The sequence below is a fragment of the Opisthorchis viverrini genome (assembly GCF_000715545.1).
Source record: "Opisthorchis viverrini unplaced genomic scaffold opera_v5_4, whole genome shotgun sequence".
Taxonomy (NCBI): Eukaryota; Metazoa; Platyhelminthes; class Trematoda; order Opisthorchiida; family Opisthorchiidae; genus Opisthorchis; species Opisthorchis viverrini.
In genome coordinates this window covers 2,840,492-2,865,255 of record NW_008751660.1, presented here as the reverse complement: position 1 = coordinate 2,865,255, position 24,764 = coordinate 2,840,492, and the positions used below count along the sequence as shown (strand labels likewise).

The window sequence follows — 24,764 nt, the reverse complement described above, 5'->3', positions numbered from 1 at the left end:
AGTCGGAATAAAAACAGCTTGACCCCGTAATCGGGGAGCGCTAAACGTGAAGTGTCCTCTCCTCAGGTGACTAGCATGTCCATGTTTGTGGAAGCAGCGATGCTGCCTTCCTCTGAAAATGGGTGGGTTGAAAATGGTTGGTCCAAAAGCTCACGCAGGGATCACCCAACAATGGGAGGTATTTTTCCCAACAGATCTTTGCCCATCGATGTGCCTCCTCAAGCCCATCTCACCCTGCAAGTAAAGGCCGCAGGATCACCTGACCGTCAGTTATCTAACCGGTTGGCCTTACCAACAATACACAGAATAAGACTGATAGATCCACGATATTCTTTCTACAGGCCCTTTCAACATCCGCACTCCATGTCAAATCAGCAGAAAGGCAATGCCTACCCAGACCTTATACTCTTTTGAAGTTGATGTAAGCTGTCTCTGAAACACTCATACAAAACGGGAACGTGGTCATGCATCTCAAAGGACCAAGGACAAACTCATTTTTTTCACCTTTTACTCTTCGTGCATCTGGTGATCCGGAAGTAATGAGTCGTGGGATATAGGGTGTAGGGTTGCACGCAGACTCAGAGCTAAACACGCTTTGATAACTTGGATTCCAGTGAACTGTCTTCTTTGAGCTGTTCTATTATACAGCTCAGTCAAGCTGTGCCTGTTTTTAGTGTCAGCACATGCTTCAGCGAACTTTGACATAGAGAGCAACACACCAAACTCATTCACCAAGCCAGAAGCACTGATAGTGTGATCCTTCCGGCCTATGTGAATGACAAAAAACTCGGACGTTTGAGCTCCTCGAAGCCACGTCTGTGTGGTCGGTTTAGAGCCGATGCTCGTCGACTATCCCAGCCATGAGCTGACCACAAACTGTTTCTGATCAGCACAGCTTTTCAAGATAAACACTCGCACCCTTTTCAGCTGTAGCAACCTTTCGGTGCCCAACTGCCGTGCCATCAGAAGGAAACACGAGGGCAGGGATACTGTCAGATTGCCCAAGCCCAGACAGTGTAATTAGAGAGGCAGAGGTCAGATTCGAAACATGGACCTTCCAATCAGTAAATTGGCGCTCTAATCACTGAGCCATCCCGCTTCTCACTCGCACCAAGTGTAGATCATCAGTGGATTGGGTTACGTGGCTATGGGCCACTGGTGTAGAACCTCCATTCAGGACTGGCGCTACCTCTATTGAACAACTTAATTTCAACCAGGCCCTAATGTGAGTACGAATAACAATTCACCATCCTTCAGGCCCTCGCAAGTCATCACGAAGCTTGCTAATATATTACGCTCGGTGAACTACCGTAGCTCAGTAGTATCGATCTGGATTGGCTAAACGATTGTCCACACTGTGCTGGGAGCGAGTGTGTGAATGAAGCATGGCAGTGTGAAAGGAGCGATACTAGCAGCGTTCATTGCTGTCTGTCTGACATCTCCGACACGATCAAATGACCAATCGATATAGTCAAGATCGCCGGTCTTGATTGATGCCAGGGTATTCATACTAAAAGTGACCGAGTTTGACAACGCACTGAAATCTGCCGAACACCAAGTAGTAAGGAGACTAAAGGAAGACCGAGTGACTTGGTGAGTATCGAAGGCTCAAGATATGGAGGAGGCTTTTGTCACCGGGGACAGCCGTGTTCAAAAGTCCGAACTGGAAAGATGGACGGAGCCCCTTTGTGACGTTGCATGCAAGTGAATGAAATATAAACACTGATCACCCGTCAGTAGGAGAAATAAAGTACGATATGTGTCTGCTCAAACCTCAGAAAGCACCAGAATCACACGGTTTGTATCCACCCTTCTTGAAAGTAGGTAAATGACCATTAGTTGCCCTTCTAACCAACCTTACTGGTGCCATCAATAGTTATTTCTGTCTTCAAAAGGGGTTTGCGAAAATATTATTGAAACCACCATAATATTAGCCTGGGAGCTGTGGCATCGACGGTGCTCACTGGTCTCATCCTTTGAAGGTTAACTGGACACAGCGTCAGCAGCTCCGTCTTGCCTGGGTTCCGCCATGCAGGAGGATATATCGGTCACATTTCCGGTCCCCACAGGTTTTGTAACAGAGTCACTACTCTCAGCAACCAACATTGGTAGCCTTCCTCGACTTGCCATTGTGGACTGCCAGGCACTGTCAGTGTCTATGAAGCAAGGGCGTCCACCATAAATTCTTGGTCAACCCTGAAGCGCTTTAGGGCAACACCCGTGGACGCGTGAGTTCCTTCGGGGAGCTCTCGTCTGAGTTCACTGCATGTAGTGGTGTCAGACAAGGCTCGATACAACTGTGGAACACAGCCTCTAATGCTTATGGAAATGTCCTCAGGGCATTCGCCCACGCATAGCGAGCACGTGGACGATCTGACGCTTTATTTAGTGCAAACTATCGAATAGTCCAAATAATTCTACTTCGCGGGTTTGCGCGCACTTCGCACCTGCATAGTTTGGAGTGCTACTCCAAGACCGGGTGGGATCATGTTTGCGGATGAGCCGGTTGAGGTAGTAGACAAACTTGCTTACCCGGGTAACTGTATCAGTCCAAGTGGCCTAGCTAAGGATGATACCTCCTTCTAGACTTGGAAGGCTAGAGCAGCTGTTGTCAACATGCATCACCTATGGCACAGGCTTTACACCAGCTTACCTTTCAAGGGTCGAGTCCATAATGCTGCAGTGCACTCCATATTGCCATGTGGGTCAGAAGCATGACCAATGCAAGCTAATAACGTCATAACCTCTCAATGCTTAATCATCGGTGTTTTCGGGGAATTGACCGAGTTTGGTGGAGACAGCGTATCTCTAGTGATGATGTACGTCGGGTGGTTTTATGAAAGAATAACTCGCTCAAGATAGGTGAGCTGATCATATTTCATAGGTTGCGTTGGCTTAGTCGCGTACTGCGTATACCGGTCAACCAACTTTCTCGGAAGCTTTTTTCGCGTAACCACTCGAAGGTTGGAAACGAGTCGAAACGAGTCTGTCACGGGTAAGCTTCCAGTCGGCTGTTCCAGGGTGATTGGTAACCAACAACAGCCTCAAAATCGGTAACTAATGGCTGTTCGTATAATTTTCCCCATGATCATTCCCCAGTAGGGTCCTAGGTGGTGCAATATCGCCTAATGCGGCCAAGCCCACTACCGTTGAGGGCAAAACCGGAGCCTGCTGTACTGCCTGAAGTGTCGGGTGTGTTCTTTCTGTTCTATATGCAAATCAAAATCTAGCAATAAAGCGGAGAAAAATCCAGGTGGGTAAGTAGTAGAATTATTCGCCTTTAATTTTCACCCGGCTTGCTGACCAGAAAAGGTGATTTTTGTGGCCTTTATCCCATCACGTGGGGTTCATTCTTCCAATCTTTAAAATCCGATTTAATTGTCTAATTCAATTTGTTAAGTAGATCCTGATGATCAGTTTTCCATGATTGTCACCCTCTATCCACTTGCCTTCATCGTTTCGACTGCTGACAACATTGATTTCTACACTCAGTTAGTCAAAAGTCTACCGGTCTTATGCTGATTGTGCTCGGTCCATGATAACCCTCATGTAGACTCCGAATGAAACTCCAGGAACTCATGAACCATCTACCTCTTGTTGGAGTGCGAAACTTCCTCCCAACGCTCCCTAGGGTTTGCTTACGGATCTTTTATGGGTCCTCATGGTTTCACTGTTCTGCTGCAGTCGGAACAGCATTGAGTCCGTGAAATCCATAAGGAGCACGTTCGATTGATGTCCTCTTGTCCCAACGTGGCACTGTGGTGTGTTCTTGATTGCTGTTCACGAGTTCCCATTCCCGATTTTTAAGTGTCTTTTTTATGAGGTGAAGCTCACAGCTTGTTAAGTTTTTCACAGGGTTATTCAGCGCAGCCTAAGTTGCTGATGTACTGTTTCTTATAAGCAGGACATTAGTCATCATTTGCGATTTTACGCACCATAGATTTCACTTTTTATGTTTTAGAACGCCATTTACTCCTCGTCCTCTGGGGCATCATCTTCAGCTACGCTGAAATGCCGCTGCTCAAGTGAGTGCTAGTGGCAGTGTTGCCTAATTTTTAGCGTGCGTTGCTGTACATGGAACGTCGGTGATGAAGGCCCTCCAGAGGATAATTTAAGCACCCTGTTGGGTATTAACGGAGTCAATCCACCTGATATACTGGCTGTTGGGTGAGTTTTTCGTCAAGTATAGAACGTTGTTTAGACTACAAGAGGTAATCGAGCCGAGTGATTGGCGGAAAGCTCTCATAAAACATGCACACCCTGCAGGTTATGTGCTGGTCAGTTTCAAATTTAACATTTCCCCAACCACCCCTCATTTTCATAATCAGATGAAGTCGCGAAATTGTTGGGCTATTTGGATGTTTGTGTTTATTCGCCGTAACTTGTTGTCGGCGATCACCAATATTGAGTCCGAAGTAACTCCAGTTGGATATGCCGGTGTGATGGTAAGACACAGGTTACGTGATCCACCCTTGTCTAATTTCTGATCTAGGGTAATAAAGGTGGTGTTAGCGTGAGATTCGAGATTTGTGGAGTCAATGTCATCTTCCTTTCCTGCCATTTTGCGGCACACGCTGAACGCACCCAAGATCGTTTGAATGTGAGCAAGTGTCAGCCGTACATGAAGCATGGTTTACTTGCAGGACTTTTGGGATATAATAAAACTTCAAAGTTTTCGTGATGATGATGTGCACACGATACTTGATCACGAGTTCGTTTTCTGAATGCGAATGACGTTCTTTCTAGTTATGTGTTTTGGATGGGAGACCTGAACTTCCGGTTAGACGGGCTGGACAAACCTACTGTAGAAAAGCTCGTTGACCAGAAACGCTTCTCCGAACTAATTTCTCACGACCAGGTATTCCACACTCATTCCACCGTATTCCGTGCTCATTCTGTTTCTCCTTGGATAGTTATCCAGAAGTAGAAGGAAAAAGTTGATTTTCATCGACTTTCTCGAGGGCGATATTGACTTTCCCCCAACGTTCAAGTTTGATAAGGGGACTGATCAGTATGATAGCAGGTAAGGAGTGAGACGATCCTTGTGTACCTCGAATATATGCTTTTCGAAAAAAGTTCTATGCCTGAAAGTCGGGTACGCACAACTAAACGTAACTGTCTCACTAGAAAGCTCACTGTGGTTTAGGCACGTGATAGGATCATCCGGTACGCCTAGTGTTTTCGCTTACAGCTGTAAATTTTGGCGCTCGAATATCACATACATATACTCAAGCTCGGTATTTCTTCCAGCCCCTCAGTAAAATTGCTTGCGTAGATACGCAAGAAATTATCCTCAAATTACCATTGTTTTAGTAGAATTTCAATGATGATTCCCCATTTCTTAGTATGACACTTCACCAAGAATTGTTAGAATCGAAGTGTGCAAGCCATAAGTAACCAGCAACTTTTATTCGTGAGACCTTTAACTTTAACAAGTTAGATGTATCGTTTACATTACTGAGTAAAGTTCTATTTCCCAAGGAGATCCAACACCTACGTCTATGTAGATCTAGCCTAACAGTTACCAACCACACCTAACCTTTCGCGACCATTTCAAAACTGACCAGCTAGGTTGCCATCAGTACTCCTAGGAGGACCATGAGGCCACTCTTCGAGTTGAGACAATGAAGAAGTTAGGGAAAGTCAGCAGACTCCGCGTGTTATTCTGAGGTTGTTTGCTCTTTCCGCCAATTCGAACTTCTGGCGCCACACTTTTCTGCTCTCCCTGTCCAGTTGGCAAGAAATGACGGGCGGTATCTGAACTTTTTTTAAATTTTGCTGTCTCTATCCATTCATTGAACTCCTAACATTGTCCCGCATCTGTCGGATTTGTAGGCCTTCCATAACTGAGTGGCTGGACTCTTGATTCCTATACGAATCCGACCTCATCAGCAGGCCACACGAATCCCAGTAATTCATATAGATGCGATTGCTCACCGTGTCGTCGGCACTCTCACATAGTTGGAAATGAAAATTAGTAAACCCGAACTATCCTACATGTTCCCGCTAAACGACTATCCATAAAAAACTTTCGATATCCGTCCTAACCACATTGTATAAGCTTCCGTTACCACGGAGCTGACAAGTTGCATGGTTTCCAAGCTTTTCCAGGAAATCATATCCGCTCAGAAACACAGCTGACTTTGATCCAAACATGAACCTGCTCATCCACCGTTGTTTACTTTAGTGTGTGTGGTGTGTTAGTACTAAGGGTTTTGGATGTAGAAACAAACTTTGGAAAGTTAGCTAATATACCCATTTGTGCAAGAATTACGAGCCATACTGGCCTATGCCGTATGCAGTGAATGCTTACCGATGTCCGGCATCTATCGAACGACGGAATTTTATTCTGAATGTATTGCAGTGCACGCTGTAACAAAGCGTGAATGATTTGGCATAGTAAATATCTATGAACCCTTATGTGTGTTGAACAGTTGTTTTTTGTTTGCAGTGCACTATTCCGATCGGCTTCATGTATTCATTTTCCTCAGGGTGTCGAGACTCTGTTTTGAAACAGCGCTCGTTCTACCCGTTCTACTGCAAGAATGGTTGTGTTCCTCTGAATGACGCCCTATTTAACAGGGTATGGCGGTTGTTAGATCTGGTAACCGAATTACCGAAACATCAACTTTGTTTATTATTGGCATCTATTGGACGGGTGCTGGTCGTATTGTTTGGTTTACACCGGGCCTGAAACCGACTGTTGTAACCTGGAGTATGTTTCGGATTGAGACGTGTAGTAAGCTGGTTATCCCAAACTTGGTCATTTGACAGCTTGCTTGAAAATTTGATTCTTCAGGTATTATTCACCTTACCGTCGACTACGACATCATGGTGATCATACGGTAAGAGGGCATCGGATGAGAATAGGGTCTATAACTGTGCAGTGCAACTAGGCACAATTCGTGATTTTGCTTCACTACTCGAATGAGTGAAAGACAGGAGAATACTAGATACTTTCCGATCATAAGCGCCATCAAATGGCTGCTTTCTTTTGTTAGAAGTCAGCAATCAGCAAGTGTGTGCGAATGAACTTTTTACCAGATGATGGGTTAAGCAAGGTACATCGGTCACGATCACCCAGTCGGATATTTTGTATGACGGTTGATTGATTACACAAACACGCTCGTTGTATCTATATAAGGGATAAGAGTAATGTACTACTCATAAGGTTGCTGAAAATCTGTCGACAGCTCACGACCGGTTTCGCCCTTTTTGGGGCTCATCAGGTAGGCGCAGTCCCCGGGTTTCCGTCAACCTTATGTTCTACTTGAAACCAAATTGCACGAAATTAGCGAATATACACTCATTTGCAAACTAATTTGGTGAGTCTCTCGAAAAACGAGGGAAGTTACATAGTTTTCGAATCATGATGTGGAAATGAAATCATGCTTCTACAGTCCGAGATACTGGGATATGGGAGCTTAGTTCCGCTCGAATCTGGAAACTTTGGCTGACATGGCGGTATGGGATGACTTATGGGCCCTATTTTTGATCAAATCACTGCTGATTTGTTCGCCCAGCTTGGAAAAAACCACCTGATCGGCCACCACCAAACGCACTCGATTTACCAGTGTTTTCTCAATATTTCTTCCCTCCTCTTCGCTGATCGATACTCTTTCGTTATTTTTCCGTCGTCGCCTTTCACACATGTTTTTATCCCCCCACCACTGAACAGGGTTCGTGGCAGAAAAATCCGATCAACTAATATCTTATGCAATCTGAACACGTTTACTCACCTAACCATTATGACGAAGTCACAGACTTATTGATTAGAAGGGGCTATGTTGTCACTCAACCACGATTGGAACGTAAGTTGAATGTACCTCAAGGATTAATGATCGTCCCCTGAACAAGTTGGCATTTTGTTGACCTGATTGCACCGACAATCCGACTTAACAATCGAATCTCGGCCTGAGACATTGAACGCCCATTGAGAACGAACAGGATCGTTGAATACTTAGTGGCAATTGTGAGATATCAGTGTTTAAACTGATCGATTTCAATAAATGCTGTTTCCGACCCCCTTTGGTCATTATTGAAAACTCGCCGGTGTTTTCCACTCATGTTGAGCTTTGTGGAATCTGAAACCTGATGGAAGTCTATTCTAAAAATTATCCTCACTAAGTTGAAGTTTTTCCAATTGGGATGTTGCGAGAGGCTATCAGTTGCGAACGCGTTTAGTTTTCGCAGGTTTGGTACGACCTAACAAGTAGGTTATCGGTCTAGCTCATTTCCTATTGCACAAAATACCTTTTTTGGATGTACCCTCCCCTTGTTTGCTGTCGGTTGAAACGGATGTCTGTGGGGCTATGACGTGCAATGGCAGGTGCGCCTAGTTGTAAATTAAGTGTGGTTCTCCGCCGAAGACAGACAGTAGATGCGAGTGCGTTTTCCATCGGTTGGATTCGTCCGGTGACTTTCATAGGAATCTGGCACCCACAGCTTGCTTATTGCCAATCCTCCCGCAACAATTGACAGCGCGTGTGGATGAAGGAACTGACAAAGTCGCCAGCTAGTTGGCACAATTGACCTCCTAAGAAATGTAATTTTCATGGTCCTCGGTTTCTTCGAAAGATGCTTGCAAGTTAAAATGCAGGACAGGATACACGTACTACATACCATCGTCATAGGAAACGAGACACATCCACCACATTCATTCAAATGCATGGTTTTCAGAATATACGAATTTTAGATGGCTTGTTTGCTTCCTTTACATGAGAACACATTGTAGGACGTAAACAGCGGGTTCCCACTCACCGAAGTAACGTGCCATAACGTGCCATGATTGAGACACTACTATCTTTAACCCGAGACGGTGGGTTGAGGGTAATCTTATCACAGGCTACCTAATGTTGTTTTGTCATACAGGTAGGTTGTTTTAGTTGCCCTCTCTTTTGTGCAGCTAAATTTGCTTTCACCGAAGTATTGCACTAAGGCTTCACATTGTTGTATCTCTATACACTGAGTCGCTTTGGCTCACCTTGCGTTCTTCTAGTTTCCTGGACCACTGATTAAACCAGTACATCTTTGTAGCTTTGGTGTTGCTCGCCTTCATCCTAACGATCAGAGATGGTTTCGACGATCTCATTCCTGGTCGCACTTTGCCTTTGTGCATTGTTCCCCCGTCCTGTGACGACACCTCCAAGTAATAAATGATTAACCTGTGGCTGTAGGTCAAAACCATCTTTGCTTTCTGACAAAAAAACAAGACTCCCACGGGACACAACCAGATCAATTACAGCTTTCTCGCTGGTCAAAGACGCTTCACTACATGCCTTAATACACCGGAACGCTGCATACTTTCCTGTTTGTGATAACAATAGAACCGTGTTGCAGTGAACTAGGGGGGTTTGTTTGCTTGTAGTGCGTGGTTGGTCACAACGTAGCACTCGTAATGTCCATACACACTCCCCCTTTGTGGAGTCATTTACTGTCTGGGTGGGGCACAAGACGTCTAATCGAAATAATTTGAGTAAAGCGTTTCATACCTAAGTGTCCACTGCCCAAAAGTAAAGAATTTGTGTGATACTGCAGAAAGCATCTGTGATTTTTATTTGTGTCTTCCCTATCCCTGCGGTTTTCGAATGAAAAATCTCAACCATTTGATAGCTGAAATTGCGCTTGACACAATTGGCTTTCTCAATTTCTTCGTAGTGGGACGTAGTCACATCGTAATTTTGAGTTGCAGCGTCGATCAATAACTTGAGGATTTCAATGGACGATTACTCAAGTGAACGTCGATGGTTTAGTTTTGCCGTATAAATTGTATGCCGTGATGTTTCTAGCTAGTGCCCGCAGAAAACACTCATTGTTTATGAGATCATGTATTCGTCCACCAGAATGCCAGTTACACAAGCAAACCAGTGCTTGTTCCTTCCATTTGGAGCAATGTTTTATTTGAAAAGCCCTTGGAAATCCACTGTAACGGGGTTTTCTGTAATGGATTTTTTTCAACGGGCATGCTTCCACGCAAGTTGAATGTCATGTCTTCGTGAGGAAAACTTCGCGGTATCGGTATCTATAATAGCGCTTTCACTTGTGTGCGATTCATGCAGATGCTTGGGTTTATGGACTTATGCATGCGTCCGGTGTTATCCGAAGGAAACACACTTGGTCCCTTTTCACAACAGAAAGCCCAGCAAAATACATATTAAATGCTCATAACTGAAACATGACCTGATTGGTCAGTACATGCTAATTTTAGCAATCAAATGCGTGAATATAATTAGCAGGGTGTGTTCGAGAATACACAAATAGATTCAACTGTTTTCACGGTTGACAATCTGGCACGTTAGAGTGGACCTGCAGTGTGTTTTGACCTGAAGTGTGCACTCATGCAAATTGTTTTCCATTTGTGGCGTGTTTATTAGGTGTCACGTTAAAGAGCGGAACCGCTCGTCCCTTTCTGCTTTTATCTGCCATTTTATTTTAGTTTATTGTTGCTTTTGGCAATGAGTATCTCACAAAGAAACTGCTTCTCGGGTAATATTTCTAACCGGTCTGTCAGATGATTACTTTGCAAACGTTTCATCACCAATGGAGCTGACATCATCAGTGCGTTGTTAGGGAGCGTAGTGGTGCACAGCGATTGGCATGTGGTTGTGCATAGGCAGTTGTGTGCAGTCCCAACACCGACCCATCCGCACGCACCACTGCGCTCCCTAACAACGCACCGATAATGTCGCTTAGATTAGTGATGAAACGTTTGCCCAGCTCAGCGAACAAACCAGTGACCATCTCCGCTACCTGAGCTACCAACATTTTCCTCTATAGAAAAGATGATTACTTTACCAGCATTATAATAGGCCACTCCGATTCCCAGCTTGCTTCTGACTCTCCTTAGCTATATTCTGTTTTACCCAAGTTAAATCGTAGTGTGGTTATTATGAGATCTAATCACACGATGCATGAAGGATGCATACCCATGGTGTTCATACTGTCTGAAAGCCCCTGATATGGTCGATTTGGAGTGCGGCGATGTGAGCATAACACTTAGTGCGCAAGCATGACAGATGGTTTATGTTTAGTGGGTCGCTGACAAGGATTCATATAAACAGACACGCCGCGGTGGTTCTGTCTGATCCCTCTGTGTGCTTGACAGGACCTGATGTTTTCCATCACTTAAATATCCGGTTTACAACCAATACTTTTCCGCAATCTATAGTTGTACACAAACTAATCAGGAGTAATCGGTTTGTCTAATCTGGTATTGTTCGGGGCTTTAGTTTGGATTTACTGGGCTTTCCCATCTCATCTTAATGGGATCATCAATGAGTGCGAATACTGATGCCTAGTAGTGCATCAGTCCAAGTGCTAGCGCTTAGTTTGACTCAGATGTGTACGTCGGTCCGAACCAAGGTGGCGTCCGACTACCCAATTCTTACCTTTGGGACACTACCCAGAGAAGGCATTATTACGGGTAGAAATGGGGTTTTCACCTAATCTTAGCAGCTATCCTTACGCTAGAACACCGTAGCTTGCTCATTTCACTTGGTTTGTGTTTAGACGACTGCAGTGCATCGTCATTGTAGACAGAAATGACGATCTCTATCGGATTTTCTCAAGTTCTATATGTTTAGGAGGCATTCTGACCAGTGCCAGTGGATTTGGGGTTAATTTGTCGATTCATACCAGGTATCCAGCCTCACTAAAGACTGAATTGACCAGGCCTCATTATATGAAACCCACTTAAGGACGTTCCTGTGTTGTAGTTTTTTATTTCCCCTATTTCCTCCTATTTCATACTTTTTTGCGGTGGAAGCAAGCACACGAAATGGATTCATCCCGCAACTCTGTTCTCTTTGCTCTGTTCAAAGTACTAATTTTCGCGTAACTCAGTCGCTAGGAGTCGATGCGATCCTGATAGGTAGCTTGACAGAGTCTACTTGGCTCTGAACATGTACTCATCTCATGAGCCATTTATTTTTTGAAATATTTAAGCGCGTCGAATTTTTAAGCTTATTTTTACGCAGGACTCCATTCTATAATGTTAAGCCCTTATCATACTGCCCGCATAGTGGTCACCGTTAATTTATGTGTCGATTTGAAAGAATTATACCATAACAGAGCTAACTTTGTATTGATATTCGATTGGGGCTAATCGTAAGCTGTCGAAACGTGGGTGGTTGGGTTTGGTCAGAAACCAGTTCAGAAGAGGGGTCTGAATGTGTTTGATTTGGACGAGTTTGGTAATCCTCCACTAATCGTTCGTTGTTTATGCTTAGCCGCTTACCACAACAGTAAGCACCCTCAAATTTGGACACCATCCCAACCAACAACAACATCAATATTGGGCTGAATTTCCCACTGCCGAAGTCAATCCACTCTGGAAACAACGACAGAAAAAGCCTATTTCAAAAATTGAGTTACCTCTCAGAAGGGACTAGTTTTATTTGGTAGCTACAGCATCTAAATAATGTCCCACTTTTGAAGGAAGGACGGGAACAGGAAATTGGGTGGCATCCTCATGAGCACTGACCGCCACGTACGGCCGTAGTAAGTTGTTCGAAGCCATAGTGTGAAAAGAAGACCTGGGAAGGAAATAACCTCTCACTAACTTCCCACAAGCATACTGAGAAGTTCACACTTTCAAACCATTTCAAGCAGTCCGGTGGGAAATCACTAACAATAAATCAGAGCATCTTTCCGGGTATGATGAGTTTTGTGCGGGCATTATTTCGAAGGCAGGCTTCAGCAACACTATATAGATTTCCCCTGATCGTTTCCACACCTCTCTGGAAGACCACTCTAAAAAGGCACGGAAGATTGCCCTGTCCAGTAAATGATAACTCGGTATTTTACTGAATCGCCCCAAACTTGGTATTGGATATATTCTTCATTTACGCAGCCATTAGCCAGCTTTTTGAGTCGCTTCGCGTTAGTCTTTACGGCCTCCGTTTCTCAGACCTCAAATAAAAAATTCTGAAGCGATTTCATTCCGTACAAACTTGAATCTAAGTCCCGCATCTATGGGATTGTCTATTGTCTACGAGGAATCCTGTAGTTGATTTTTCCAGTGTCTTGCAAGAAAGCAAGGACCAACGCCTCATACGACCTGTTATTTCCTCCTTGATGTTATATCAGTCAGACACGTTAGATCACCGAACTGGAGAAGACAAACAACTTCGACTAAGTTATACTGCAAACAAATGGATCGTTCCGTTGTATGGGATTCAACTAAACCAAAATACAAAAAGAGCTAACAGTCCAATAGGATGTCAGTGAGAGGCTAAAATGTAGAAACAAGGTTTTAGTATACAAGACAAATCGTTAGTTAAATGGATTTGTTCGTTTGGAGGTAGTCCTCCTAACACGACCAACGTGTATGATACCGATTTTGACATCTAACATTACAAAACAGGATGTAGAAACAGTATAGCTATCATTTACGGTAGTCCATGCAATTTTATCCATCTCCATGGATAGTGTAAGCCCTATCTCCCCTTCATCTCTATGCCTGGTATGTTGTTGTGACATCTAACAGCGTGGTTAAAAGTGGTTGTTAGAGGAGTATATTTTCAATAAAGTGAAGTTAATCCATCCAAAAAAGAAACCGGGAAGCACTTTACAGCTGTTTCATTCCTACTGGGACTCATCACAAAACCCCAAGACGATTAGAAACCTGGCTAGTAGGTGAAGACTAAACCGTTTGGCCATGAGCGGCTTATCAGCAGTGTAATTTTTTATACTTAGTATATAGCTCCAAGCATTCTTTAATCATGCAACTCACATCACATGGCCATGCATTGACTGGCTCTCAAACGTAAGATTCATTCGTCGCGTGAATCTTGTTCTTCCCTGTGAGCTGCCTTTATTTTCCGGTAGTATGAGGGGATTTGACAGTTGTTCGGTGGTAATTTAGTTCCATTGATGACAACCAATGAGGATGAAACAGCTGTGCAGTGCTTTTCGGCTCTTTGACATGGGTTGACTTCAACTACAGGATGAAATGTGATTGTTTTGGAAAAGTTGTGCGTCTTTAAAGATCAAGTAAGGTAAGTATTACGTGGGTTCCAGTCCAAGTTTGTGACCTGTCTCGTAAACTCACCGTTCTTGTAAGAACGTCCACTTTTTCGTGTTTTCGTTGACTTACGCGTGTGCTTGCATTTACATGATGAATCACTGCTACGGAACTCCGGCTGATTAGGGATTTAGGGTGGATTTCAGATATATTTTCAGGTTGTTTATTCGAAACTCTAAAAACACCAACTGACGAACAATGCGTTATAAAGGGCACCTTACTTATCCAAGAATGGAAGTAAGTTGACCGATAAGTAGCCTGAAGCAACTGCACTGAGATTTTTGAGTCTAAAGTTTACTTTTGAAGCTCTTCCGCTGGCAGTTTATCTGCATACCAGTTCTTCCTGAGGAAAGCCCACGACGAGGTGCCACTCCTTGAGAGAGTCGACAGCAGTGTTCACAATTCGCAGCTTCGTGTGCGATCCACAGGTGAGGTCAAGTCATCCCTCCTCATGGAGATTTCTCTTGAGGAGATTGCCATATTTACCCACTTTTTTCTTACCTTGACGGGAGTGCCTTTCAGACTTTTGTCCCACAGTCGATTACCAATACTCGTCAACAGCAAGACACAACCACTGGTGATGATTCAGGGCTAATTATGATTCAAGCTCCTCCGCATCTGGTGTATACTGATCATCGGTGCCGCGGAAGTGTCCGTGTTTTCACTACAATGTTCCCTTCATGGCGGTATCAAAACTAATTCTCGGGTGGGCTATTATTTCTGGGAACCGACGTCAATTCTGTTTGCACACGGTCAACGAAATTCAGTCTTCCGCAGTTTCTTTCAGTAGTTTTTGCCAAGGTTGTGCTGAAACTCGTCACTTCATATAAAGTGAATACCCTAGTTATTCACCGACCTCGTGTGTAACTTTCAGTTCACTTTATCAGCGATAAACCATGCATCAAGGGTACGTTGGCTCCAGCTGCTACAGTTTTAGTCACTGAAAAGTGGGAGAGCATGAGTGATACAGCCAAGCACTGGAGGCGATGGAATGTTCAGTTATTTTCAGAAACTGGACAGCTACGTATTGAAAGCGATAACTGTGATGCACGATCGTCATGACTGCGTGATTGAACGATGTCTTCTAGCGTCGTTAACCGTTGATGAGTTGAGTTCCGGAGTCCTCATTCAGGGAGAGCGGCATTAGACAACCCGACTGAGTTTATTGGCTAGTGGTTCCGTAGTTTATTGCCAGATCATAGACTGTCCACCTCTCGGTCGCGTCCACGGAGCACAGAGCAGGGCGAAAACAGCTCTGCGAGGCACAATCCTCTGACAGTGTGTACAGTTTAACTGTCACTTGATTAGCCTACTTGGTGGCAGCCATTTACTGTCATCTGGTAGGAACTGGATGACTGTTTCACTATGAGAGACGTTTCGTCCCCTATTCGGACATGACACACTGAAGCTAACCAGTACTTGTAATTGAACTTATGGTCGCACTGCGCACATGTTGCATTCAGTAGGTGGTATTTCTCCTGGATCCTGCGCACTCAGTCACATTCAGCTTCTTGTTAGCCCCATACAGTGCTCAGTAATAACAGCCATAACAACTCGGCAGCCATCGTAATCTGAATAGGACCCAAGCCACGTAGACCCTGTCGCTGATATCAACATGATGCTGTAACGAAAGGCATAGGGGTCCAGTGGCTAGTTTACCTATCGTTTATATCTGCGACTGGCCTTCACACGAACATGCACTTGATCTTAGTTCTTCTAGATTCACCATATCGAAGATTCAATGCAGTATCATAAAATGCTACTTCCGACAACTAAGTATTTGCTTCTTAGCCTAGGAGGTTTATAACCCTATTAGCACCAGAATATTTATTGTACTTGCAACTGTATTTCCCATTCTCAGTGTTATTTTAGACGATTCTTCTAAGTGCGAATCACCGTTTATCTGGTTTGTTTAGCATAATATATATTGGACAACTTTAGCAGTTCATCAATATTCAAGCTTTAGTTAGATAAACGATCCCGCATTCTACTGTAACATCTGCTAAACTTACCTCAACATCAGCTAAAGAGTTGCTGAACAGTTCGAACAAACTGACGAGGTTCTAACTTCTCCGCGGTCGATCGAGTCAAACAGCCAGGCCTAGTTTTACTTACATTTTTTCTTGAACTTCACATTTGTGACATCAGGCCTGAGGCGCGGTTCTACCAACACCTCTGGTATGAAGTTTGAATAAAAACTAGCTTTCTAAAGATGTCGCTTTGGAAGAGATCGCCTCAACTGCATGACACAGACAGGGGGAAAGAAAAGGACGGCTGTGTTTGTCCTTCGCTCTGACACTCAGAGGAACCAGCAAAATAGAAAATAGACCGAGGCGAATGCTCGATTTTCATAAGAACTTGGTCTCACAACGATCACTTCCTGCGTTGCCCGAGAACATTGCTAATAGGGACCGATTGTCCTACATCTTGAACATCATCATCACTACCGGGTACAGATGTTTCCATTGTACACCAGTCTATTTACCTGCCATTTTACCTAAACAAGACACATTTCATTCTCGAATTGCCGTCAGGGTAGTTTTTACATCCTGCTTTTCAGCGTCGTCTGTCCTGATTGTGTTTGCGCACCGCGCTTGAAAAAGCTTGTCTGCATGCGTTGGAAGATGAAAAATGGCGTCAGCCGACTGGAAAGAATAACTCAGATTATGAGAAACAGCGGAGTGTGCGATCTGATTTAGAAACATTAAAAAAAGAATTCACTTAGTTGAAATTTCAACAGGAATCTGACTACCAGTGCATAATCAGATAATTGTTTTTGACGTAGGAAAGGATACCAACCACACCGTGGGCTCGAAGTTAGGCGTGAATTACATGCGATCGAGTCCTGACATTTTTCTAGTGAGTCGTGGCCAGGCTGAAACCCGCAGTGGATTACTCTTCCAGGACTGACCACTTCTGCGTTATAGTTTTCCAACCGGTTTACATTCCGTTTTGCCCGTTTTCTGTTGTTCCGGTTCGTCATTCGAGGGGAAATTCACCCATCCTCAAACGAAGTCCCCAGTTCCATTTGTCAGTTCATCTAACGCAATGTTCGAACATGTGATTTTTGTGGGCTAGAATCGAATCCGTTCCCCGTTTGTGCTCATTTTTGTCGCGTAGCTCGTCTGCGCAATTATCTTGTTTCTGGGTTGATGAACTATAGACACTCATTGTTCCCAATGGAGAGGCTACAAAACGATACCTTTCATGAGCTGACAAAACTTCTCATTATTGATATGCAATGGTCATTTTTCGGATGAATGTGTTTATTCGGACGCTGGTCAAAAATTGTGAGGAGTACGTAGGTACATTAATGTTCTCACAATCTCTCACACCCGGAAGCAACATGTGTTGATGAGTAAAGGCTGGTTTCGACAACCTGGTAGATTGGTTTTGTTCCAAATGAAACGTGCTCAACCTGTTAGGCACTGCGGTTTTCCAGTTTACCCATCGTTCAGTTAAGTGGTGCGTTTTATCAAGAAGAGCCATCAGTCCACTAACAATAAGATGGTTCACCTCACTTATCACTTATCAGCTCGAAACAACGCATTCCCGCTTGGACCGATCGCATTTTGTACATGGCACATCGAGATTTTGCTACAGAACATTATGCCACCCTACTGCGCGACTTGAACTCCGTGAACATTCCTCGTCGCTCAGCTGTACGGGGCTCGCCATCCAATGTGGAGCAGCATTTCCCATCAAACAGTCGTGAATCTATTGGGGAATTGCAACCGGAGATCAAACTGCTCGAGTATACCAGTCTACCAGAGTACAAATCGTCAGATCATCGCCCCGTGGTCGGTTCGTTTGAGTTTGCTGTTCCCTCTCGGTGGTTCAGTCTGCCCGTGAGCTTCATTGAACCTATGGGGAAGGGTGAGTATTTTGTTTCGTAATTCGTTGGTCACTTACTTGGATTGGTAGTTCGTCCAGGGTGAATCATCCCAGCCGGAGTTGGCTACCTCCGATGCCGCTGCTTCACAGCTTAGAACTCCCGAGGTCCTAGACAGGAACAGAGAAACTCGGTCAACTCCGCGGTAAATCCACGGTATGTTTCACCTCGGATTTACAAACCGACCCATTTCGACGCCAGACTTGGCTTAAATTTTTGCTAGGCTTTTTTTAAATCATATTACGTATTTCGTGTACACAGCAAGTGACCAAAACGTGACCCAAACTTATGGCTACTGACTAGTTGCCTGATGCGTCCAGATAACAAAGCATAATATAATATCCTTCAGCCTCAAAAACATTTAACTGTCAAGCTGCAATGCCACCCGAAGGAAGCACGAGGGCTGAGATACTGCCAGGTTGTCCATGCCTAGGTAACAGTAGTCGAGGCGCTAGTATTGGGTTCGACTGAAGTACCTGAAGTACCACTGAAGTACCTCGAGGTCGACTTGTGAAGAGTACGGATCCGAACACATTGATATATCCTATTGGTTTTGTTAGCGAAACCGTTGGATGCAAATGAACGTGTGAAACCCGAACTGATAGATTTTACAACGAAAGCTTGCGGAGGAATTTCACAATTGCGCTCATAATGTTGATAAGCGACATGCACAGCTAGTGCACAGAATTTGTTCTTTTGATCTGCCCAATAAAATAAGTCCTTTTTATGGTTAACTGTCTCCATTCATGCTATATACCTTGTTATCCGGTTACCTATGGGAGGGATTGCACATGTAAACCGGAATTCTGCGTAGCGTAAACGGGTTTTGTTCTCTGCCAGTTCCTGGACCGAAGAAAATAGTGAACTTTCGTCAGTACATCTGTAAATTCGAAAAGCTTTATAAATTGTTAGCTAGTAGAACAAACGACAGGACATGCGGTTCACATCAACAAGCGTGTTGGTGTGTGGATGAACTGGATGTGGTCGAACTTTCTTTCTGTTGCTTTCGTATCCATCTACCCCATGTATAGAATTCCCCGACCCAGAGACATATGTTAGCCTTCCCCCTTATCTTCTTCATCGAAAATCGATACATGAATGCTCCCGGAAAATGTTGACTTTTTGCCACGAGCGTTTGCTTTTTGTGGCTACGACCTCTAGTGATTCAGTATGCAGTTGTGCTCTTTTAGGGAGATCAAATCTCTTGTTGCCATCAAGCTGAGGGTATTCGGAGTGCAAGAAATCTAATAATAATATTTAATAACAACAATAATAGTATCAATGGTGATTTTCTATTGCAGAACTGTGAACTAAACGCAGGACTTTAATGATAATTTAGTACCGATCAATGTGTTATCAATTGATTTGTCATGAGTGGCAGACGTCTGATACTATGGTTTTCAAGAAACGTGCATCAGTATCAGTAAATTACATTCAAGTTTGGATTTTCTTGTGAATTGAAAGAAGTTTTAGATTCATATAAAGTGGTTTAAAATTGTTTTCGGTCCATATTACAACCCTAGTGGGGTGTCCTGCAGGTAATTGGATATCAAACTGTAGTTAAACATTCAAACCGGTTACCGTGCATCATGACTCACCGCCTGTATACCGTGCTATGCCTTTTGATTTTCAAATTGTAGCTATATCTCATCCTTTCCTTTTTACAATCGCACCACGCTCCTATAACTGGTACGTTGTGTAGACTTCAAGTTTCTGATTCCGTCCTGTTTACCTTCTATTAGCGACGAGTTCTTTTCACGTATGCTTACACAATTCAGGCATGCTGAATAGCCATTTAATAGTATTGTGGTAGCACACTATCCGGGTTTGCACTATATGCCTGCTACTAGTTCGTACATTTCTGTAGGCTTTTCAGCGTGACCAGAGTTTTCCAATCACTGGTCTTCGCATTTGTCAACAGCGGTCACTGTGGTTTGCGTTCTTCAGGTGGTTTCATGGGCGATATGATTAACCTTACGTACCACCGGTTCATGAGTGAAGCTAGATAGCAAGATTTGACTCAGGAATTTACTCGCAGCAGCGAACGCCATGTACGTCCATGTCGTGTTCTCCTTCTCGAATAAGTTCCTCAGTTTATTAGCTGAAAAGTCAGTTACGGAGGCCCAATTTATCAACTCTGTTTGGTGTTATCCAGATGTCTATTGTGAGATAATGACTTTTTAGGGACTCCGATGCTATCATACAGCGAAGCGTGCTCTCATCAAGTATAACGAATAAGTACATATCAATAAGAAGAAGTTTGTTTACTGTTTTAACAATCTTATCGCCTTGCCGGCCACAGTGAACGACCATCCCAATTAGCTAGTAGAAACGAGTGACAAAGGCTGGCTCTGTGTTTATTAAAAAGGACTCAGTGGATGCAAAATATCCTCGGGCTTTGTATTCGTCAAGCACGTGATGATATTCATCACCCCGTCTTACAATTCGCCCTATTTATAACCCAAATTTAGAACACCCCAACTCTCACACTGAGGTATCGCTTAATTGAAGTTCCGGACCGGAACACCGGCATAGCCTTTCAACTGACGTCAGGTTACAGATTGATTCCGAAAGCATTACCGCTCATTAGAAGGGAGCATAGTGAACATTGTAAAGTGTGAACTCTTCATACTAGCGCAATCCTGTGATAACCTGACTGGGAACCTTTTGCACCTCAAACATGAACACAAAGGCCGTACTTGTCTGCACAGTTCCGTGCGCTAAATTGATCCTATCTATTCCGCTATTTAGAGCGAAATGGATTGGGTTCCACTCATCCGAAACAAGTCGAAACAGGACAATTGAATTACTTGGCAAAACTCTGGATGTTTCCTCCGGTTCAACTTAGAACTTCAAAATTTTAATGCCCATTCCCGGAGGCAGATGTTTTCGGAATTAGTCATCAATGTTTACTTGATGTGCTACGAACTCCTAGAAAACTATTCCCTAATACTTCAGTGGATCGAAAAGTCTTTAAGACTAGAGCAAAGGTAATAGGTACAGCAGCACGTTTGACGCACGACATACGTCATTATCTGCCACCAGAAGATGGCGCTTTTTTATGGTTTCATTAAGTTATACCAAAGTTTCATCCATTAAGCCTATCACCATATCTTCACAGTTCTTCAGTCCATCCATGGCATCAAACAGCTTGTTTTACCTCTGTATAGGTTTTGTTGCTAGACCTCGTATTTTCTTCAGTGCCTTCATATCTGCATCCGTATGCGGGACAGTTCAACAACTACGTACCCGGACGGGGACGTGTTGACCCCTTGGATCAAACCGACTTCCTGTATCGCTTTCCCCATGTCATCTTCACACAGAGGTGCTTATAACTGATCATTTGGCGACCTGACCGTGGTTTTCTTCCCGTCCGGTTTAACCATGTGGCGTTCAGATGCTAAGAAATAAGTTTCTAACCCATCAAAGGTGCGTTATTGTGGGAAGGGCTACTGTGTATTTCCTGTTCTCTTCACATCCTGTGCTAATAACAGACCAGGCAATCTAAACCTTGCGGATCGTACTTATATCATCATAAACATTTGCCTCTATTCGTGATTCCATATGATATTACCGTCTGCTGACCTAATCCCTCTTCGTGTGCAAATCGGTCAGCTAAGGAGCCTCGGACGACCTTGGAGCATTCGTTGGACTTACCTGACCTTCAAATGTGAATTAAACGGATCGTCTTTTTTTGTTGGGATACTTGTTATATGTCTATGTACGGCTTTCGGCGAGATGGCCCAAGTGGTTAGAGCGCGAATTTACTGACCGGAAGATCCGTGGTTCGAACCCGACCTATGTCTCTCGACTTCCCCTGTCTAGGCTTGGGCAACCTGGGAGTATCCCAGCCCTCGTGCTTCCTTCGGATGGCATGGCAGCTAGGCACCGGAGGGGTGCTACAGCTGAACTGAACGCTTCGGCTAATTCACTTCTCATCGCTGTGTGAAGTTTATGCTAACACCCCAGTCCACTTGGTAGTCCAGCTAATTGTTCGCCAAAATTTTCGAACAAGTGGATCTCGTTACAACGCATCCGACTTATTTCGGTATCCCTGTAGGCCAATATATTTTCTCTACTCGTCAGCGACAAGGAGGAGGGTGTTTTGTGCTCATATGTGGTAAATGACTCTATGATGAGCGTTAATTACTGTCATGAACGCGTCGTTTGTAACCTGGAGGAACACAGGTTGAACCCATGGACATTGTGTATGCACTGTTTAGCTCGGACACATGTTTGATTTGAATCAGTTCAGTGCCTTCAACAGTGTTTCGCTCAACACACGGTATGACAATCTATGGGTTCCGTGCACACAGTCCAAGTTCATCGTAAATTTTAGTAACAGCTTTGTTGACCGATATGTGCTGCAAATTTGAATGTTCCAAGTCACTTAGAAAAACTGGCAGCCTAATGGTGTTTCACACAGTATAGTAAGTGTATAATTGAGCATGTGAAATGATAGTCGGATAGATTTAGTGATAGGTTTTCCAGAGTACTGATTGTTTTTGACCGAAATGAATATGGTTGCGCGTCTTGGCGGTGAGAAGATCGCGAATGAATACGTGGTTGGCCACTATCGGGTACGTCACATCTTTCAAAACAAAGAATGTACTAAGAAATCATGAACCCAATGAAAAATGTTTTATATGAGGAAATGTCTCTTCATTCAGAAGGTCAAACAGTGATTTGCTGTTCATCCGGAAGGATTACGTTCATTTTGTAGACGGCATTGTAAAACTTATGTAACCTTGCTGAAAAATAAAGTTCTCATACTCTTTCTGCACTCTGACTCCGTTTTGGACCAAACCTTCGATTAAGCGATACCTGGAAAAGATAGTTTATGTGCTCCTCACGTCGAGAAGCGCTGTTTCTTATACGTCATGGGACGCAATGCTGATGCGATGCGATGACTTCATAATTATTTCCTACCCTCTTGATTCTCCTTTTTCCCATAAGCTCGAAAACGGTACTATCTTTACCTAATATTTTCACGGAATCTTTTTTACAGGTTTACTTAAAAATTGGACTGCAATCTGTTCCCCGAATTACGGGGGATCTAAAGTGATAATGGAATGAAACCACAACTTTGACTTAGCACAGAGATAGTCTTTGCGAGTATTGATATTAGGCTTCCGATCTGACAAAATACCCATTAACTGCGGTAGTTTTTTCGTCGCTGTACAACAACCTACGTACCGACAAAAGTTTGGACTGAATGCGGGTGATATTGAGGAAAATAACGTCAAACACAGTGTTAAACATAGGCTTAGTCCGGTATGGTAGGTAGGTTGCACACAAGCAATGATCTAAGCCAGAAAATTCATTCGTAGCTCACTGCCTTTCGCAAAACACCTGAATGAACGCACTTTCGGAACGTGAAACTTTTATTTGACTCCAGAGAAGACATGCGTAGACACCACAGCCAGTGTTGTGAAACGCAACTAGTGCCCAACACTCGGAATAGATTTCTATGCTCGGGAGAGTGCCTGAATCAGTGAGCAGTAGGTTGTCGACGATATTCTACCTTGTATGTAGAATATCATGGAAAGGCTAAAGGAATCCTATTTATCTCGTTTATTACTAACTCGGTATGTGCTGACCTGAAGATGTTGTTTTCAAAGTGATTCCCACTCCTACTCTACATGAGAAATGTAGTGGGAACCCCCAACAAGATACTTGTAGCATATAGCTATTAGAAGGCATATTGAGAATCCAAGAAGCCGATCCAGATAAAGGGATCGGTAAGGAGCATTTGGGATTAGTTAGAGAAGGGCATTGACACAAACAGCGTAGTCAGCATCTTCCAGGGTCAAAACTAGATCAATAAGCGAATAAGATTGTGCAGTTTCCTCTTAGTTTGATTTTAATTCGCAGAAGAAGCAGTGCTCTAAGAATTCTATAGACAACAGACATGTAGACAATCAAACGATTTCTTACCGCATCTCGTTTTGAAATCCGATCCCGAAGAGTCAAGGACGCTACTCAAGGCTACAAATTACTTATCAAATTCAAATCCATAGGGATTCGTTGCCCGGATCTCTAACCACCGAGATAGCTGAAGGGGTTTAGATAAATGTCTGCTGCAACTACTAAACTGTTGCTTGTCTGCGTTCTGGGATGGTCTCCGACTTTACGAGTTCGACTTGGACACTATCTGTGTAAAAAGAATTTACAACAAACTATCGTTCTTTGGCCTATTTGCCTCCCAGATCGAAAGTTCTTGAACGACCGTTTTTTCAGGTACCTGAAAATCAGCCGGAAGAGAGGCTATTTATTGTCGTTCGTGTATCAGTTTAGTACCACAAACGCTGTTGCATATGTTGTGCATGCCATGCGTGGGACTCTAACTGCATTAGGGTTGCTGTTCGGACTGTCCCGATGCATTTGGTAGTCTTCAGGTAGTCACAGATCAGTGTGTAACCGCACTGTTGCGTGATTGTTCCTAACACAGTTTAGTGCAGCTCACATCACAACATATATGAAAGCCAAAAGTAATCAGTTTACATCGATGCTATTCAAGCTGCCTTTATATCGCTCTTTTTGTTGTGTAAATACCTTAGAATGCCCAACGACCATATAGCCTACGGAGATGGTGAAGCCGTTATGTTGAATCGCTCTTCCTTCTCCCTTAATCAATCTGCCGAACCTAGGCCAATCGCACAATTACTAAAAACCGACGGTCCCTCAATTCGAATGTCCATAAGTCCGAGTTAGTCTCCCAAACAGCCACTAACATTCCGTTTTTTATCTGGTAACGTTTAATTACCCTTAAAAATGAATAGGTCATGTATTGTCGACACCACCAGTTTAGGTAATGGTAAATCTCATCCTTTTTATGTGTTGTGGTCT

At 43.7% G+C, this 24,764-nt stretch overlaps 4 protein-coding genes across 4 annotated transcripts; 3 read left to right on the top strand and 1 right to left on the bottom strand.

Annotated features, from left to right (window-relative positions):
* Positions 1 to 4,011: 4,011 nt before the first annotated feature.
* Positions 4,012 to 4,487, top strand: T265_00449 (hypothetical protein; the record flags this gene model as incomplete). Its single annotated transcript, XM_009164222.1, has 3 exons — positions 4,012 to 4,025; positions 4,060 to 4,167; positions 4,202 to 4,487. The coding sequence occupies 3 exons, from the start codon at positions 4,012 to 4,014 to the stop codon at positions 4,485 to 4,487; spliced, it is 408 nt and encodes a 135-aa protein (XP_009162486.1).
* A 272-nt stretch (positions 4,488 to 4,759) lies between these two features.
* T265_12544 (hypothetical protein) lies at positions 4,760 to 5,021 on the top strand (the record flags this gene model as incomplete). The annotated part of the gene is made up of 2 exons (XM_009164268.1): positions 4,760 to 4,858; positions 4,914 to 5,021. Coding segments are annotated over 2 exons (207 nt in total), but the record flags the coding sequence as incomplete, so codon positions are not given.
* Positions 5,022 to 6,997: 1,976 nt separating this feature from the next.
* On the bottom strand, positions 6,998 to 9,118 carry T265_00448 (hypothetical protein; the record flags this gene model as incomplete). The annotated part of the gene is made up of 2 exons (XM_009164221.1): positions 6,998 to 7,135; positions 8,984 to 9,118. 2 exons carry the CDS (start codon positions 9,116 to 9,118, stop codon positions 6,998 to 7,000), a joined length of 273 nt encoding a protein of 90 aa, XP_009162485.1.
* An 8,483-nt stretch (positions 9,119 to 17,601) lies between these two features.
* Positions 17,602 to 21,863, top strand: T265_12543 (hypothetical protein; the record flags this gene model as incomplete). Its single annotated transcript, XM_009164267.1, has 3 exons — positions 17,602 to 17,899; positions 18,265 to 18,376; positions 21,654 to 21,863. Coding segments are annotated over 3 exons (618 nt in total), but the record flags the coding sequence as incomplete, so codon positions are not given.
* Between the last annotated feature and the right edge of the window lie 2,901 nt (positions 21,864 to 24,764).